The sequence below is a fragment of the Ictidomys tridecemlineatus genome, chromosome 2 (assembly GCF_052094955.1).
Source record: "Ictidomys tridecemlineatus isolate mIctTri1 chromosome 2, mIctTri1.hap1, whole genome shotgun sequence".
Lineage (NCBI taxonomy): Eukaryota > Metazoa > Chordata > Mammalia > Rodentia > Sciuridae > Ictidomys > Ictidomys tridecemlineatus.
The window spans coordinates 21,248,371-21,263,543 of NC_135478.1; the positions used below are offsets into that span (position 1 = coordinate 21,248,371).

At 36.1% G+C, this 15,173-nt stretch overlaps 1 protein-coding gene and 1 pseudogene across 2 annotated transcripts in view; one reads left to right on the forward strand and one right to left on the reverse strand.

Moving 5' to 3' along the window:
- Positions 1–15,173, forward strand: part of Ulk4 (unc-51 like kinase 4) — a 496,824-nt gene that overhangs the window by 71,622 nt on the left and 410,029 nt on the right. The window contains exons 18-20 of one of the 2 annotated variants that reach the window (XM_040290054.2): positions 8,211–8,318; positions 12,987–13,070; positions 13,962–14,030. In XM_040290054.2, the coding sequence (XP_040145988.2) occupies positions 8,211–8,318; positions 12,987–13,070; positions 13,962–14,030 (261 nt within the window). The remainder of the gene's footprint in view (positions 1–8,210; positions 8,319–12,986; positions 13,071–13,961; positions 14,031–15,173) is intronic. The other variant, XM_013361299.4, reaches the window with a different exon arrangement.
- LOC110599017 (E3 ubiquitin-protein ligase RNF220 pseudogene) lies at positions 11,516–12,771 on the reverse strand (annotated as a pseudogene).

Below are 15,173 nucleotides of genomic sequence, written 5' to 3' on the forward strand. Positions count from 1 at the left end.
TACCACCCAACTGTAAAGGATCTGTGAAATGTTTTTGTGTCCAGGAAGGGTGAGCAACAGCACTAGTACTATCACTTTTGAAGGGTGCTGCCTAACTTAGCCATAAAGTTATTTATGCTTAACTTAGGTGTTTATACCTAACCTAGATATTAGAAGGAAATGGACAGGATCAATGGCTCCTAAAGAAATTTTAGAACAAAAAGTACCTGACAGCTCCCGAAGGTCTTTGGACTAGGATTCTCCTGGAGACTTGCTTGGGGATACTACTAGAATCAATGAGTGAACTTCAGCCAAATCTTTTATTCTGTGTCATTCAGATTCCTGAGCCTTGCTGGCTAAAAGTGGCCCTGCCCTTGATGGTACCACATTATGGGAGAAAAGATAGCCCTTGAAGGGAGCCAGGGATCCTTTTGTCTTCCACATTTGGAAGGCTGAACAGACTAGGGCCAGTATCGGAAAGGATTTATCTCAAAAGGTGGTTGAGGAAGAGGGACCTGGTAACTAGTAACCAAAACCCAAATTTCTTCTGCAGTTGACATTTGTGGGGGGAAAAGCAGAGGAAGTTGACAGTTTATTTATTTATTTTTAAATTTTTTATTTTTTTTATTGGTTGTTCACAACATTACAAAGCTCTTGACATATTTGACAGTTTATTTAATAAACAGCATGTTCATACTTTTTAAATGACTGAAAAACTGTTCGAGACATCTACTTACATATTTTATTTATTTTTGAGAGAAGGAATCTGCCAGTTTACTCGTTGGTTGTTTAAACCTAGGGCTCCATAAAGAACTGACAAGATAGTTGTCCTTACTTCTGACTGATTATTTAGTTTTAGGAGATAGATGTAAATTACAGATGCAGTTTTAATGCAGTTAATTAACACGCAGAAAATTAGAGCTAATGTTAGAACTTTGATGTCCAGATGTCACCAAAGAGAGCTTCTTACAACCTTGTCAAGGACACTTTCAGAGTTATTACATACAGAACAGAATTGTATTCTCTTCATTTTTATCTTCTTTTTGCATGTGTCCAGCCCTTATGTGTCCAGGGTGTTCATCCTCTTTTTTAGCCAACACTGAAAATGAGAGTTTGAAGTTTCACATCTATAGATGTGATTTTTCTTGATAAGACTTGATGAGATATATAAGATCCAAAGAAGTTTCAGATTGAATATCAATAAAATTGAACATGAATGGGGAAAAAGATATGAGGCTTACAGAATCAAGTGTCCAAGGGAATTTTGAGATATTAAAAGTGAGTCTTCAAGAAAGAAAAGGCTTGGACAGAGAATTGGCATTCTCTTTCCATTTGAAAAATTTTGGGATGCCTCTTATTTTAGAGTTCAGGAAACAGTATTGGACAGTGTATGATTTAAAAGATTATTAGTATAGGGCTGGGGATGTGGCTCAAGCGGTAACGTGCTCACCTGGCATGTGCAGGGCACTGCTTTGATCCTCGGCACCACATAAAAATAAAGATGTTGTGTCCACCGAAAAACTGAAAAATAAATATTAAAAAATTCTCTCTCTCTTCTTTCTCTCTCTTAAAAAAAAAAGATTGTTAGTATAATCACTATTGCCAAATTTCCCATTGAGTGTAAACAGGGTAAAACACCGACCATATAAAAAATGTCTGAAACTTTCTGGATCTGGAGCTTAATTTAGTTTCTATTTGTAACTGTTAATTACACATACATTACCTTGGACATTGAACAACTACATTTTGAGGGTCAAGAGCAGGCAAATTATTTTTGTACAAGTATCAGCAGGCTAGTTTTAAACTGTAGACCTTGCAAACTATTAGGATCTTAATTCATCTGCTTCTCTTTTGGCCCTTGATTTAAGAAACTCAGTCCAGGGTATATGGAATTGAGGCGATTGACCTTTTTAATAGCAATTAGATAACTTTTGATAAAGCCAAAAGACCTGACTATACTTGGTCACATTTGTTATAAAATGGGTTTGATTTCAAAGAAGTAATTTGGGAAATGACTATACGGTTTTAAATGACTGTCTGCATACCCATCAACCAACTAATTATGCCTGTGGTTACAGAAGAACCATTTAAATTAATTAAGAATCAATAATGATATACATAGGCCTCAAAGTGTAAGAGTAGAAATAAGAACAACAATAAAACTATTTTCTTTACTCAGGGTTTTTTTTTTAATAGACTTATTTTCTAAGACAAACATGCCTAAGAATAATACCCACATATTAAATGGATTTGAGTTCAAAGAAGAACTAAATCTATTTTATCTATTTAGAATTGGCCTTTAAAAAATATCATTGTACCTAGGTCAATAAAAACATTTTCTTCTCCTTAGTATTTTCCTTTTCTGTATTGTATTCATTATTTTTAGTTTCCCCTTTTAATATTAATATTTCTGTAAATTTTAAAGATAAATGGAAAACCCATACAAATAACCTTGCAGGGAGCCGCTACCCATTGAGTCCGGTTTAATGCTATCCAAAGTTAACTTTTGCAAGTGAGATGAAGGTTGCTGTGGCATTGCTAGAATAAATTATATGATGTGTGTCTGTTTACAAGACACTGAGCTCCAAAGTAATTTCTATTGTGCTGGAGGCAGTCCAAACAGTTTTATCACTTTAAGGGTCTACAGCATTAAAACATTTTAAATTTCCAGTGATGCTTACTGACAAAAAGGACCAGTGGATTATAAAATGGAAAAAATGCTGTAAATCCCTGCAGCCACCTTTGAAGCAGAAAGCTGGATTTGAGTTTTGAGTTTAGTGTGAGGTTCTTTTTAATTAAATTCTTAATTTTGGCATAATTGTAGATTCACATGCAATTGTTAAAAAAAAAAAAACACGCAGAAAAGTGCTGAGTATCCTCTGTCCACTTTCTCTAATGATAGCATCTTTGGGAATGATAGGATGCTATTACCACAGGATATTGACACTGGGACAGTTAAAGAAAAGAGAAATTTCATCACTGCTATGATTCTTCAGGATCCCTTTAATGCCCACCTTAGCCTCCTCCTACTGCACGTGATCTCACACTCCCACAACCTTCAGTATCTTTTTTCCATTTTTATGTTTTCGTCATGTTTAAAATGTTGTATAAATAGTCATGTAACATGTAACCTTTTTGGGATTTCTTTTTCATTCCTAATTTTTTTGGAGATTCATCTAGGTAATTGTGTGTATTGATAATTTATTTTTTCCTCCTGAGGTCGTCTTGGGATGGTTTTGCCACAATTTATGTAACCATTAGCTTATTGAAAGACATCTGGGTTATTTCAGTTTTGACGTTTACAAATAAAACTGCTATGAATATCTATTAACATTTTTTCTGTGCATGAAAGTCTTCCTTTATCTGAAATAAGTGCTTAGGAGTGCAGTAATTGAGTTTTTTTTTCCATTAACTTTTAAAAGAAACTGCCATACCATTTCCAGAGTGGCTTTACCTTTCTTAATTCCCACTATCAAGGTAGGAGTGATTCAGTTTCTCACCATCTTCAGTAACTTTTGATGTTTTCTCTATTTTTTATTACTATAGATGTATGGTGATATCTCACTTTGGTTTTTGTTCTCATTTCTTGTGCTGTTGAGCATCTTTTCACTTATTTGCCAACTGTCTTCTCTGGTACAATGTCTCTATGCTTTTGCTGTTGATCTACCTTTTTTCCTTAGCTCTAGCCCTACATCCTGAGGATTTATTTTGTTTTTTCCCCTCCCCCATGCCTTGGAAGTTTATAGTTCTGTTTTTTATATTTGGTCCATTTTGAGTTAACTATATGAATGAAGTGTTAGATTTAGGTTAAGTCTCACTTTTTGGTTTTCCTATGGACTTCCAAATATTCCACCATTTTCTTCTTCTTTTTTTAAAGTTTGTTTTTTTTCTCCATTGGATTGCCTTTGCACTGTTGTAAAAAATCAGTTGTCTGTACTTATGTATAGCTATTTTTGGATTCTCTATTTTGTCCCATTGACCATGTGTCTGTCCCATCAAAACTGCCATACTGTCTTGATTACAGAAAGTATGTAAGTCATTTTAGTCAGCTTTTTTGTTCCTCTGACCCAAAACCTTGACAATAACAACTTGTAAGAAAGTTTATTTTGGTCCAGTTTCCAAGGATCAATTCATGGTTGGGTGACTCTGTATCTCTGGGCCTAAGGTAATACAAAACATCATGGTGGAAGGGTGTGGTGGTGAAGAGTAGCTCAGGATGTGGCAACCAGGAAGCAGAGAGCTCTGTTCACCAGAGACAAAATAAACCCCAAAGGCATAACTCCAACCTGCCTCCTCTAGCCACACCCTGTCTGCCTACAGTTATCATCCATTTAATCCATACCAGTGGAGTAATCCATTGATGAGGGTCTACTGCTCATAATCTATTTCTGCATTGTCTCACATATGACCTTTTGGGGGCACCTTGCATCTAAACCCTAACATAAATCTTGAACTGTTGTCAAAAATCAGTTGTCTGTACTTATGTACATACATCTTGAAGTCAAATAGAATAATTCCAGCCACTTTGTTCTTTTTCACAGTGGTTTTTGAATGTTCTAATTCTTTTGAATTGCCGTGTAATTTTAAAATCTTGTTGATACCTATAAAAATTACCAGGATTTTGATAAGAACTGCATTAAACCTGACTATCATTTTAGGAAGAATTAACATGTTCATTATGTTGAGTTTTCCTATCTATCAACATAGTGTATATCTCTATTTAGATCTTCATTTCATTGATTTACATTTTATTTTTTAACAGCGTTGTATAGTTTCACATACACACTCTTCACATGTTTTGTTAGATTTACACCCAAGTATTATATTTTTTATTGTAAATATCATTGTTTTTAATTTCGATTTTCATGTGTTCATTGCTAATATATAGAAATATAATTGTTTCTTGAATATTGATATTGAATCTTATGATCTTGCCAAACCTCTAGGAAGATCACATTCCTAGTTGACATGTAAAGAATCATGTCATTTGCAAATAACTGTTCCTTTTTGAGTGAGTGGTGATAATTTGTATTTGAGGAATTGGTCCATTCATTCAAGTTATGAAATTTATGTGCCTAAGGTTGTAGTTTTCCATTATCTTTTTGATGAATGCTCATTTTATGTCTGCTTGTTTTATCAATTTATTAAAAAATTTTAAATTGACAAATATCTACTTATGGTTTACAATGTGACATATTAACATGTATACATTATACAGTGATTATATTAAGAAAATTAGCATATCTGTCACCTTCTATAGTTATTTATAGTTAGAATATTTAAAATTTGAACAGTTGTGTGATACACATTAACTGTGTCACCATTCTATGCAGTAGGTCCTTGTTCCTCCTGTCTAACTATAACTTTGTACCTTTTAATCAGCAACCCCCTATCCCTCTACCTGATTCACAGCCTCTGGTAACCACTATTCTACTTTTTATTTCTACAAGTCTTACTTTTTAAGATTTCACAGAGGATGATCATGCAGTATTTTTCTTTCTGTACCTGAGAGAGAAGTGTTGAAGTCTACAACATTAATTGTGTATTTATCTTTCTCGTTCCAGTTCTATTCTTTTTGCTGCATGTATTTTGTGACTTTCTTATTCAGTGATACACATTGGTGATTAGCATTTTTTTTTTTTTTGGTGGGTGGTGGATTAACTTGTTCTACAGTGTTTCTCTTCTACTGATATTAACATAGCCATTCGTGCTTGCTTTTGATTACTGCTTCCCTGATTTACTTTTTTATGTTTTTAATTTTCAACCTACCTATATCGATATGTTGGTGTGAGTTTCTTGTATGCAGCATATAGTTGGCCATTTTTAAAATTCCACTTTATTGAACTGTCTTTAAATTGCTATATTTAGATCATGTGCATTTAATATAATTAGTGATATATTTGATCTTAAGCCTGCTACTTTCTGTTTGCTTTCATTCTCATTTATGTTTTCCTTTTACTATCTTCCAAGGGTAACTGAACATTTTTTCAATTCCATTTGACTTTTTTTTTATAGTGGTGTGTGTTTCTCTTTGCATAAATTGTCTGTAATCCTTGCTCCAGGTATTGCATACACCTTATCATAGTCCACAGGTGTCATAATTTTACCAGTTCAAGTGAAGTACAGAAAATTTAATTCTTTTCATCTCTTTAGACTTATCATTTTGTATAATTGCCTTAAATATATTCTATAAATATATTTAGAACAAAATCACAATTTTTGATATAATTGCTTTAACTATGAAACAGTTCAGAAAAATTAATAGGAAAAAGAATGCATATTGTATTTATCTATACTTTTGCTTACTGTGTTCTTCATTCCTTTTTGATATTCCAAGCTTCCTTCTTTTCATCCTTCCTTCTCTTTCATATATTTAACTTGAGCCATTCTTTTAGGGTAGTGTGTTGGTGACAGTTTGTCTTTGTAGGTAAAAAATTGAATACAGGCACATTTTAGATGATTCGGTGTAGTCCTAGTGGATGATCAGTGAAGGTCAAAGAAAAGGAAAACTGTGGAAATGACATACTGAAAAGGATAATGTGATGGTGCATCATTCTTTGTTCATCCTATGTTCTGGTAGGGATTCACTGCATTTTAGTCATTGGGTAGTTGATAGACCCAACCTGATCTTTTATTAAAATTGGGAGCCATCTTGCCACAAAGCCATGAAAAGCTAATTTCAGCTTTACTATAAATTACTGCAAATTCTGAACCTGCTTGGAATGCCTGCCCGTGCCTTGAACTCACCCATGCCTGGCTCTCTGACCAGATAGCAGCCCTCTCTGAAACTTTAGTGACACCTCATAAATATTGGCCTTCCCTGGCCAGACAACAACGCTCTCTGAGGCTCTAATGGTCCTCATAAATTCTGATGTTGGGACCAGCAAAAAAAAATTGTAAACTACCATTAGTGTGATGCTTGTCAGAGTTCTGTTATCTGTAACCCCCCTTTTGTGTAACTTGCTGGGCTGTAAAGCTGGACTGTAGGAAAGGTGGGGCTGCTGTCTTCTTCCCGCCATTTTGGGAGGAAAGGGCAGCCCGGCCGGTCGAAATAATAAGCTTGCTTTAATTTGATTTTAATTGGAGTCAGTGGTCTTTTCTTGCATCCTGGTCTAACATAGTGAGATTAACACATTATGGTACATCCAAACAATGGAATACTACACAGAAATAAAAAGGAATAAGCTCTTGATAAGTGCAACAATGTGGGTGCATCTCAAATGTATTATACTGAGTGAAAGAAACCATAGAATACAAAATATATGATTCCATTTACATAAACCCTAGAAAATGCAAACTACTGATCAAAAATATATTGGAGGCTGGTTGGGGAGGAGCCAAACAGAGGGAGGCCCTTGAGGACATTCTAGGGGATGTTAACCATCTTGATTATAGTGATGATTTCACAGGCATATCCATAGTTATTGTATATATGTTATCATTCAAAAAAGCTCTTTAAAAATACCTTGACAAGAAGTGTTCCTTCAATGTGTGTCTTCTGTATAGTGCTGTAGCCCCACACGCATCTGCAAAATCCAGCAATTGCATGCTTGAATGTTGTGGCATTGTTGAGTTGCTCTGAAATTTTTGAAGTGCTCACTTTCAGTTTTTCAAGTGTCTTCCAATGAATGATAAGAAATAGTCTCATCTGTGCACTGCATTCTGATTTTCAGTGTTTTAGAGTAATTCATCCACAATATTTATAGTCATTTTTTTCTTCTTAGTATGGGGTCATTCTGTATGTATCATTCTAAAACCATTCTGTCTGACTTCATTATTCAATTAACCTGTGTTCTTATGTACAAATTCAATATGTATGTGATTTTCTTAGTCCGACTCCTAGCAAGTTAAGCTGCTGAATTTTGGAGTAGATTACACTGAAACGTTGGTATAACATTCTCCCTCGCAGACTTTTAAAGGAATCATGTAAAAGTCTGCTGTACTGTGAGAACATTTCAAACTGTAGTGTGCTGGAGAAGAGTAGGGATGTGGTGTGGTAAAATCTGTGTCCTGGTGTCTCAGTGAATTGGATGGCCTAGTTCAGTTGATGGAACCTTTGTAAACTTCTGTTTACTTCTTTAAAGATGGGGAAATGATTTCCTCTAATTCCCATACTTTGAAAACATACTTTCTAAAAAATGGGAGATAAATTTGTGGCATGTTTTGCTTTTAACGTTATAATTTAAAGAACTGAGTGATACACCTGAACTAATATGCTTTTCTCTTTTCAGGCAATTGCTCTCTTAACTGAATTAATTAGGGAGAACTTCAGGAACAGCAAATTAAAACAGTGCCTTTTACCAACCCTTGGGGAGCTGATCTATCTTGTAGCCACCCAGGTGAGACTGTCTGATTAACTCTGTTGCTGTTTGACATGTTCCAACACATCCTGGCTGACGAGTGTTAATATCCTATAAAAGTTTTTTTGACTTTTCCACTTAGAGCATGCCTAAGGAACTTAGGAGAAACTACTTTTGGGGAAGAGTTTCTCAGTGTCTTTCTCTCTAACTGACCTTGTTTCTCTTCTTCCCTCCCTCTCAGTGCCTAGTTTCCTTAAACATGTAGGAGATTCTCAGACCATATCTCAAAAATAATGAACTAAAAGTCTCCAAATTGTTCCCTAAGTTGTTGCCATCTTTGACTCCTTCAGGTAGGAGAAGACCATTGTTTCTTTCAAAATAGAGCCCCCTTTCAGTTTAAATAAAACACTACTTTGTGCAGGTTTGGCTTTTAATATGACTAATATAGAATGGCAGGATTTGACTTCTTGTTTCTAAAGTTACAATATGGAAGTGCTATTGAACTCACCAAGAGAAAATTTAATATTCCACTAATGTTTTATAAAAAAAATTGAATAGATATTGATAAATTATGGGTTAGTCATATCATGTGATACTCAGTTTTAAGCAGATACCGGTAGGTTTTAAATTAATAAGGAAATTTTGATTGTTTTTTGTTCTTGAACTTGCTCAAATGTTACACAACCTGAATATTATTAGATCCATGTTAAACCAACTTTCTCAATAATCATCACTTTCAGGTAGCTACCAATTGTTATAAAATACGAATATTTAAAATATTATAATTAGTGTTGATAGTACAGCAAATCTCTTTCTTGTTCTTTCTTTACATTAGTGTCTTGGCTATTCCTGGCCCTTTACATGTCATAATACATTTTTGAGTCAGCTTGTCCGGTCTGTAAATCATATTTAAAAAAAAAAAACATTGATTTTGCAGATAAATTTGAGGAGAATTTTGGGTCTTCCAGTAAATGTTAGGACTGGTACTGAATATGTGTAGCAATTAGGAAAGTATTGCTATCTTTGTGATATTTAGTACTCTAATGCACCAAAAGCAATTTTTCTCCATATTTATATTTAAAAATAATTTCCACTAGCATTATTTCTTTCTATTCAGGAAGTTTTTTGTACATGTTCAGTTGAATATATTTGTATGTAAATTTGTTTTGAAGAGCAAACTCATTTATGAACCAGAAAGCTAGAAGTAAGGTCAAGTGTACAGGGAAAAGTCTTTTTATTTATTTTTTCTATTTTTGTTCCATATCTGCCTAGTTTTCAAAAAGAAACTTTATGAATACTTTCTTATATTCAGAGTTAACTTTGAAAATACCAGCAAAAAGAGATGTATATTCTTGTTTTGTCTCATTTTTTACATAGGCAGAAACTTGGTGTTTTCTCTTTAAAGATATGAATAGTGTATGCAGGAGGACTGCAAGTTTGAGGCTAGCCTCAGCAACCGAGACTCTTTGCAACTTAGTGAGACCTTGTCTCAAAAACTAAAAAAGGGCTGCGTATGTAGCTCATTAGTATAGTGCACCTGGGTTCAATCCTCAACATTAAAAAAAAATGTATAAAAATATATGGAGATACTTGCACTAGAGCTTTTGCTTAGTCATTAACACAGTCCTATTTCTTAATCCGCACATGCAGCTTCTTGTTTCCCTCCTCTTGTAAAGGAACGTCTCCCTGTGTGATGTTCTGATGTGCCAAGTTTTTGTGAAAGGCACTTTTCCTTGCAGCTCTTTAGGGATGAGGCTGGAGAGTTGATGTCCACTTTGCCATTCCCTAGGACTCCCAAGGCCTTGACATAAAAGCTCAAATTTATCAGGTTTTTCAGGCCCTCAGAGTAAACTCAGACTTCAGTGCTCAGCATATCCATACCGTGCTTGGGATTCTTCAGTTTTTTACTTAGTCTTTATCTTCTTGATGTCAAAATAAAACCATTTATTTTCATTAGAATATTAATCGGGTACGTAGTTTGTCATCTTGTCAGGAATGGGAATCTAGTTGTTCTTTTGTCTCCGCCCCCTTCTCTCCCAGTTTAATGTATAATGCTGTACAATGAAGTGTACATTTTTTTAAGATAACAATTTGATAAATTTTGATATATGCACATATATCTGTGAAACTATTGCCACAATCAAAGATAATATACTTTTACCTGCAAGTTTCCTCAGCATACTTTGCTACTGCTGATTTGCTTTCTGTCATTCACACTAGAGTTTTATGTAAATACACAGCATCACATATCTGTTTCTACAGTAGATCTGGAGAATGTTGTTCCTTGGTGTCTATTTTTAAACTGGATAAAGGGTAACCTTTTTTAATAAAGGGATGATTCTGTGGCCATGACATGACTACATCTTATAGCATACCAAAAAAAGAAAGTTAATCCCTGGGTCTATAAAAATAGCTTTTAGTGAGGCAACAGCTTTTGTGGAATTATCAGGTTTTTGGTTATTCTGGTTTAATCCTTGTCAAGAGTAGTTTTTAAAAGGGAAAGGATAATTATCTTTTTATAGAATATGCAGGCACAGCGTCATACTTTGGGGCCCTTAGGGGTGCCTTCAACCAGCCCCCATTTCGGCCTCTGCTTCAGCTCAGGACCTACTTCCTAGGTCCTGAGAGCAGCCCCAAGAGCTGAGACTAAGGAGAGGGTCATGTCCCTCAGGGCACGTAACCCATGTCTGGGAGAAGAAATATATACCACAGAACACTGAGCACATAGGCACCCCAAGAAGTGGATGGGCTGAACCCCCAACCAGCTGTGAAGGAGGTTTCAGAGGTTCTTTAAACAGCTCCCCAACCAGCCCTGAACACGGCTTCCAGAAGTTCTTTAAAAGAAAGTCATACAACCAAAAGGGAGGGGTAGAGGGCAAAGGAGTTGCCTCATTTATACACAGCATTGTAAACATACGTGGTCTATAGTACATGTGCTTCAGTCTAGTGTTTGCATGTGTGTGGAAACTGTACATCTGGAGCCTTGCCCTGTCTACTCCCCACCCCCACTCTACTGCCTGACCCTGGGAACAGAGGCATGGAAAGTATGTTCATTCCCCAGGCTTGGTGGGAGCTAGCAGGCAGGGCCTGGGCCTCAGCCTCCACTCTGGTTCCAGAGTCCTGTGTCTTATGTGTGTATGCATGTGCATATGCATACAGGGGAGAGGGTCATGGTCACAGAGGCTGGGTCCAGGTGAAGCTATTCACTCACGGAAAGGCCTGCCTAGGTGGCTAGCTCATAAGTAGATCCTCCAAAGGTCTCCAGGTGCTGTGATGATATTGCACCAAGCTCAGAGCTTCTTGGCACTCAGGGTCTGCAGCCTGATCCTTAGTAGCTTATTTGCCAACATTGGATCATATGGGACATCAGTGTGAGCCCATACAGATAAAGGCATTTGTTTTGGTCTCCCCTATATAGCTGCCATTCAAGCTCCCTGATTCAAGCCTTCAGGGCTTCAAACATAGTCACAACTGAATCTTCAGTTTGTTTCTCAATGTTGCTCTTAATGCAGGTCTTCTGCATGGCCTCCTACTTTGCTGCTTTCACCATTGCTGGTGGGTGGCATCCTGTCACTGGCCCATTTAGAGAATTAGAGTGTGATGTGGATGCTAGGATGTCACCATTTAGGACTGTGTCCTGGAGTGCTTCTCTTTGTGCCTTCACCAGGTTCCATGTATAGTGGCTTCCTATACTCCAGAGTGTCATCCCCATCCACATCCAAGTCAGAACTACCGTCCAGTTTCTCTTTGCTGATGCACATGAGGAAGCCAGAGCTTCGGAAGCCACTTTCCAAGAGAGTGGTGGCCTGCATCTGCTTCTGCCCATGCCACTTACACTCCTCAAAGTGGTTGTTATTCACATGCTTGATTTCCATGCATTATCCTCAGCCATGCAGGAGCCTCCCCTTTTAGAAAGGCAAGGCTCCATCTGCCAACTCGGCTGTGCAACATCTCCCCCACCAAGTATGCCAGGGGCCAGTTGCACAGGGGACAGACATACCTGCCCTGTGTTTTGCTTCCTCTGTTTTATTTTCCCATTCTGAGCATTCAGGTCTGCCTGTTTAAAAAAAAAAAATAGAACCTATTTTCCTATTTTTTTGTGCTTTAAAATTTTTTTCACCTTCCTGTGTGGCACCTGATTTACTTTGATAGGTTGCAGGAATGTTCTTGCGGTGGTTATGGTATTTTGGTTAATCTTCTGTGAGACAATTGTGGTGATGTCATTAAAATCAGTGTCCCTGCTAATTACATTTGCTTATTTTTATTTAGCACATTATCTCACCTGGTAACTTATTGTCTCATGGATGTTACTTAAAGTTGTGTGTTCTCTGCTTTCAAATGATTCCAGATTTTGTAGTACCTTTTGGGTAGGGTTATTTGTGCTATCATATAGAATGGTTTATCAATAGAATGGTTTCTCTGTTGGTTGAACCATATTCTCATTTTTCAATTATTTTTAACTAGCTTTTGATGAGGGGAATCTTGTCAACATGATATGTAAAATAGTGGGAGGTAAAAGAAATACTTGGTGTATACGCTGCAGTAAAAGACCCTTGATCTGATTGTAATTGTCAGGTATTAAGTATTAAGTTAAATAGAATATTAAGTTTTAGATAGTTCATGTATTTAGAACTGTGCCTCTTTCTTGAATGGGTTAATATCTTTTGTGCTGTTAGCTTCACTGTCTTTCCTTCTACTTCATTTTAGGAAGAAAAAAAAAAGAACCCCAGAGAATGCTGGGCCGTTCCCTTGGCTGCTTACACGGTGCTAATGAGGTGCCTTCGGGAAGGGGTAAGGCTCCTTTGTTGTCCTCTGTAGACACGCAATTGTAATAACCCTCCAGGCACTGTGTGAGGATTGTAGCCTGCAGCAGTGCAGGAGCTTGTCAACCAAGTATTGCTCCTGAATTTAAATAATCTTGACAAGCCACCCCACTGCAGGTGACCTGCAGTGGAGCAAGTATGAAAAAGAACTGGCTTTCTCACTCACTTGTTTAATGGCCTGATTTAAAAAAGATAGTAACAGATATAAACAACTAACTAGCTTTTAATAGCATGCTGTTAATGATGTACCCCACTTTAAGTTATTGCTACAGAAGTTTGGTAAGCAAGATATGTATAGAGAATTCTGTGAGCCTCAGGTGCCCCTTGATTATTTTGTCAGGTTGCCATTTTGAAGTTTTTTAGAAATGTGGAAGCTTCCCACTAGTATCCCCTGATTTTAATATTGAGTAGTATTTGTTATGTGATGTAATTTTTTTTTTTCAATTTATTCACTTCACCTCTCTTGGCCCCCTTATATGCATGTTGCTCCTGTGTGTAACCATGTAAAGGACTTGATAACCCGCCTAAAAGATTGGCATTCTGTTTGCTTTATACGACTTGACATTGTTTCACCCAAGGCAAAGCCATAGGCTAAAAACACTCCTTCAGGAATGAAAAAGACATATCAGGATAAACATCTTCCTTTGGCATTCATTACTTCACATATTATGTGATGACAGTTATGTTCCCATTGTGGAAAAGCCTTCCAAGGCTTCCCCCTAGTGGTTGGGAAATGAAGTGGGAACACTTCTCAGCCTGTGGTTTTGAGTGCTTAGTCATTTGTCACTATGGGATATATGATTGTATGATAAATCATACTTTATCAATAATACAAAAATTAACTTGTTTTCACTTACAGTTAAAAGATGTTTGGCCTCGTCATTCAAGGCCTCAAGCTGGGAGCATTTGTGTCACACAGATGAAGAAGGTGATTCTCACCTATAGTAGAGATGAGATAAAAATATAAATTGGAATATGTCAAATACATAAGTACAAAAGGAAAAGAATATCAGGAATACAAAGGATGAAGGAGTATTTTAGGGATCTATTTAGTAGCATAAAATCTCAAAACTTTTTATGTTTAATTTTTAAAACTTGTTATTTCCTATTAAAAGATGATTATAGTCTTTGAGGTTGTATCTTGTTTCCTCCCCTCCCACTATGTTTTCTATGGACACATAATAGGAAGAATAATCTTTTATATCCACGTGCATTGTTATTAAACAATTATTAATTGTGAAATATCGAAATAGTTTTATATTTTAGTAACACACTTGCTTTTTATTATCTTGGTATGTACGAGAGGGCCCCTATATTTTTTAGAGGAGAAGTCTAAATTGTGTAGTCTATGAAATTTTCCATTTTCTGTTTGAAAAGCAGTTAAATATGCATGTTGGCAGCATATATGCTAACACTGTTCTTACCAGACGGATAAGAGAGGGTGATTATTTTCCCTAATAAAGGATTTCTATCTTTACAAAAATAATTTTGAGTATAGCAAATCTTGAAATAACAAGTTTGTCTAATGCATTGGGGGACCTAATTTAAGGTAAAATGATTTTTATGCCTTTTATCTTCAACAATTTCCAGTACTACTGGTATTTCTGAATGTAATTTCTTATGAAATATGGCTCACATACTGAAGAGCATGTGAAGTGTATATGTATAGTTGGAAACACTGTCACATACTCACTGTCTTAAAAAAAAGGGAGGAATGCTGGCAGCCTGGAGCATTCTTCTCTGTCCCTCTTGGATTGCATCTTGTCCTCCTTTCAAGGACAACCACCATTCTGACTTTGGTAAACATCCTTAAGTTTTTATGATGTCTTTATCTTTGAGAGTATTGCTGAACATGGAATTGATTGGTTCTTAATCCTGAACTCTAAATGGGAATGGCACCATATTTTTTTTGAGACTTAGTTCTTTTGCTTAAAACTAGTTGAGGTTGATGCATGTTGATTGTATAAACTATAGTTCATTTCTACCACAGAATAGTATGTTGTCCTTGGAATATGCCTCAGTATATGTTACCCAGTACGTATTTATGCTCTTACCAGCAGAATATTGCGAA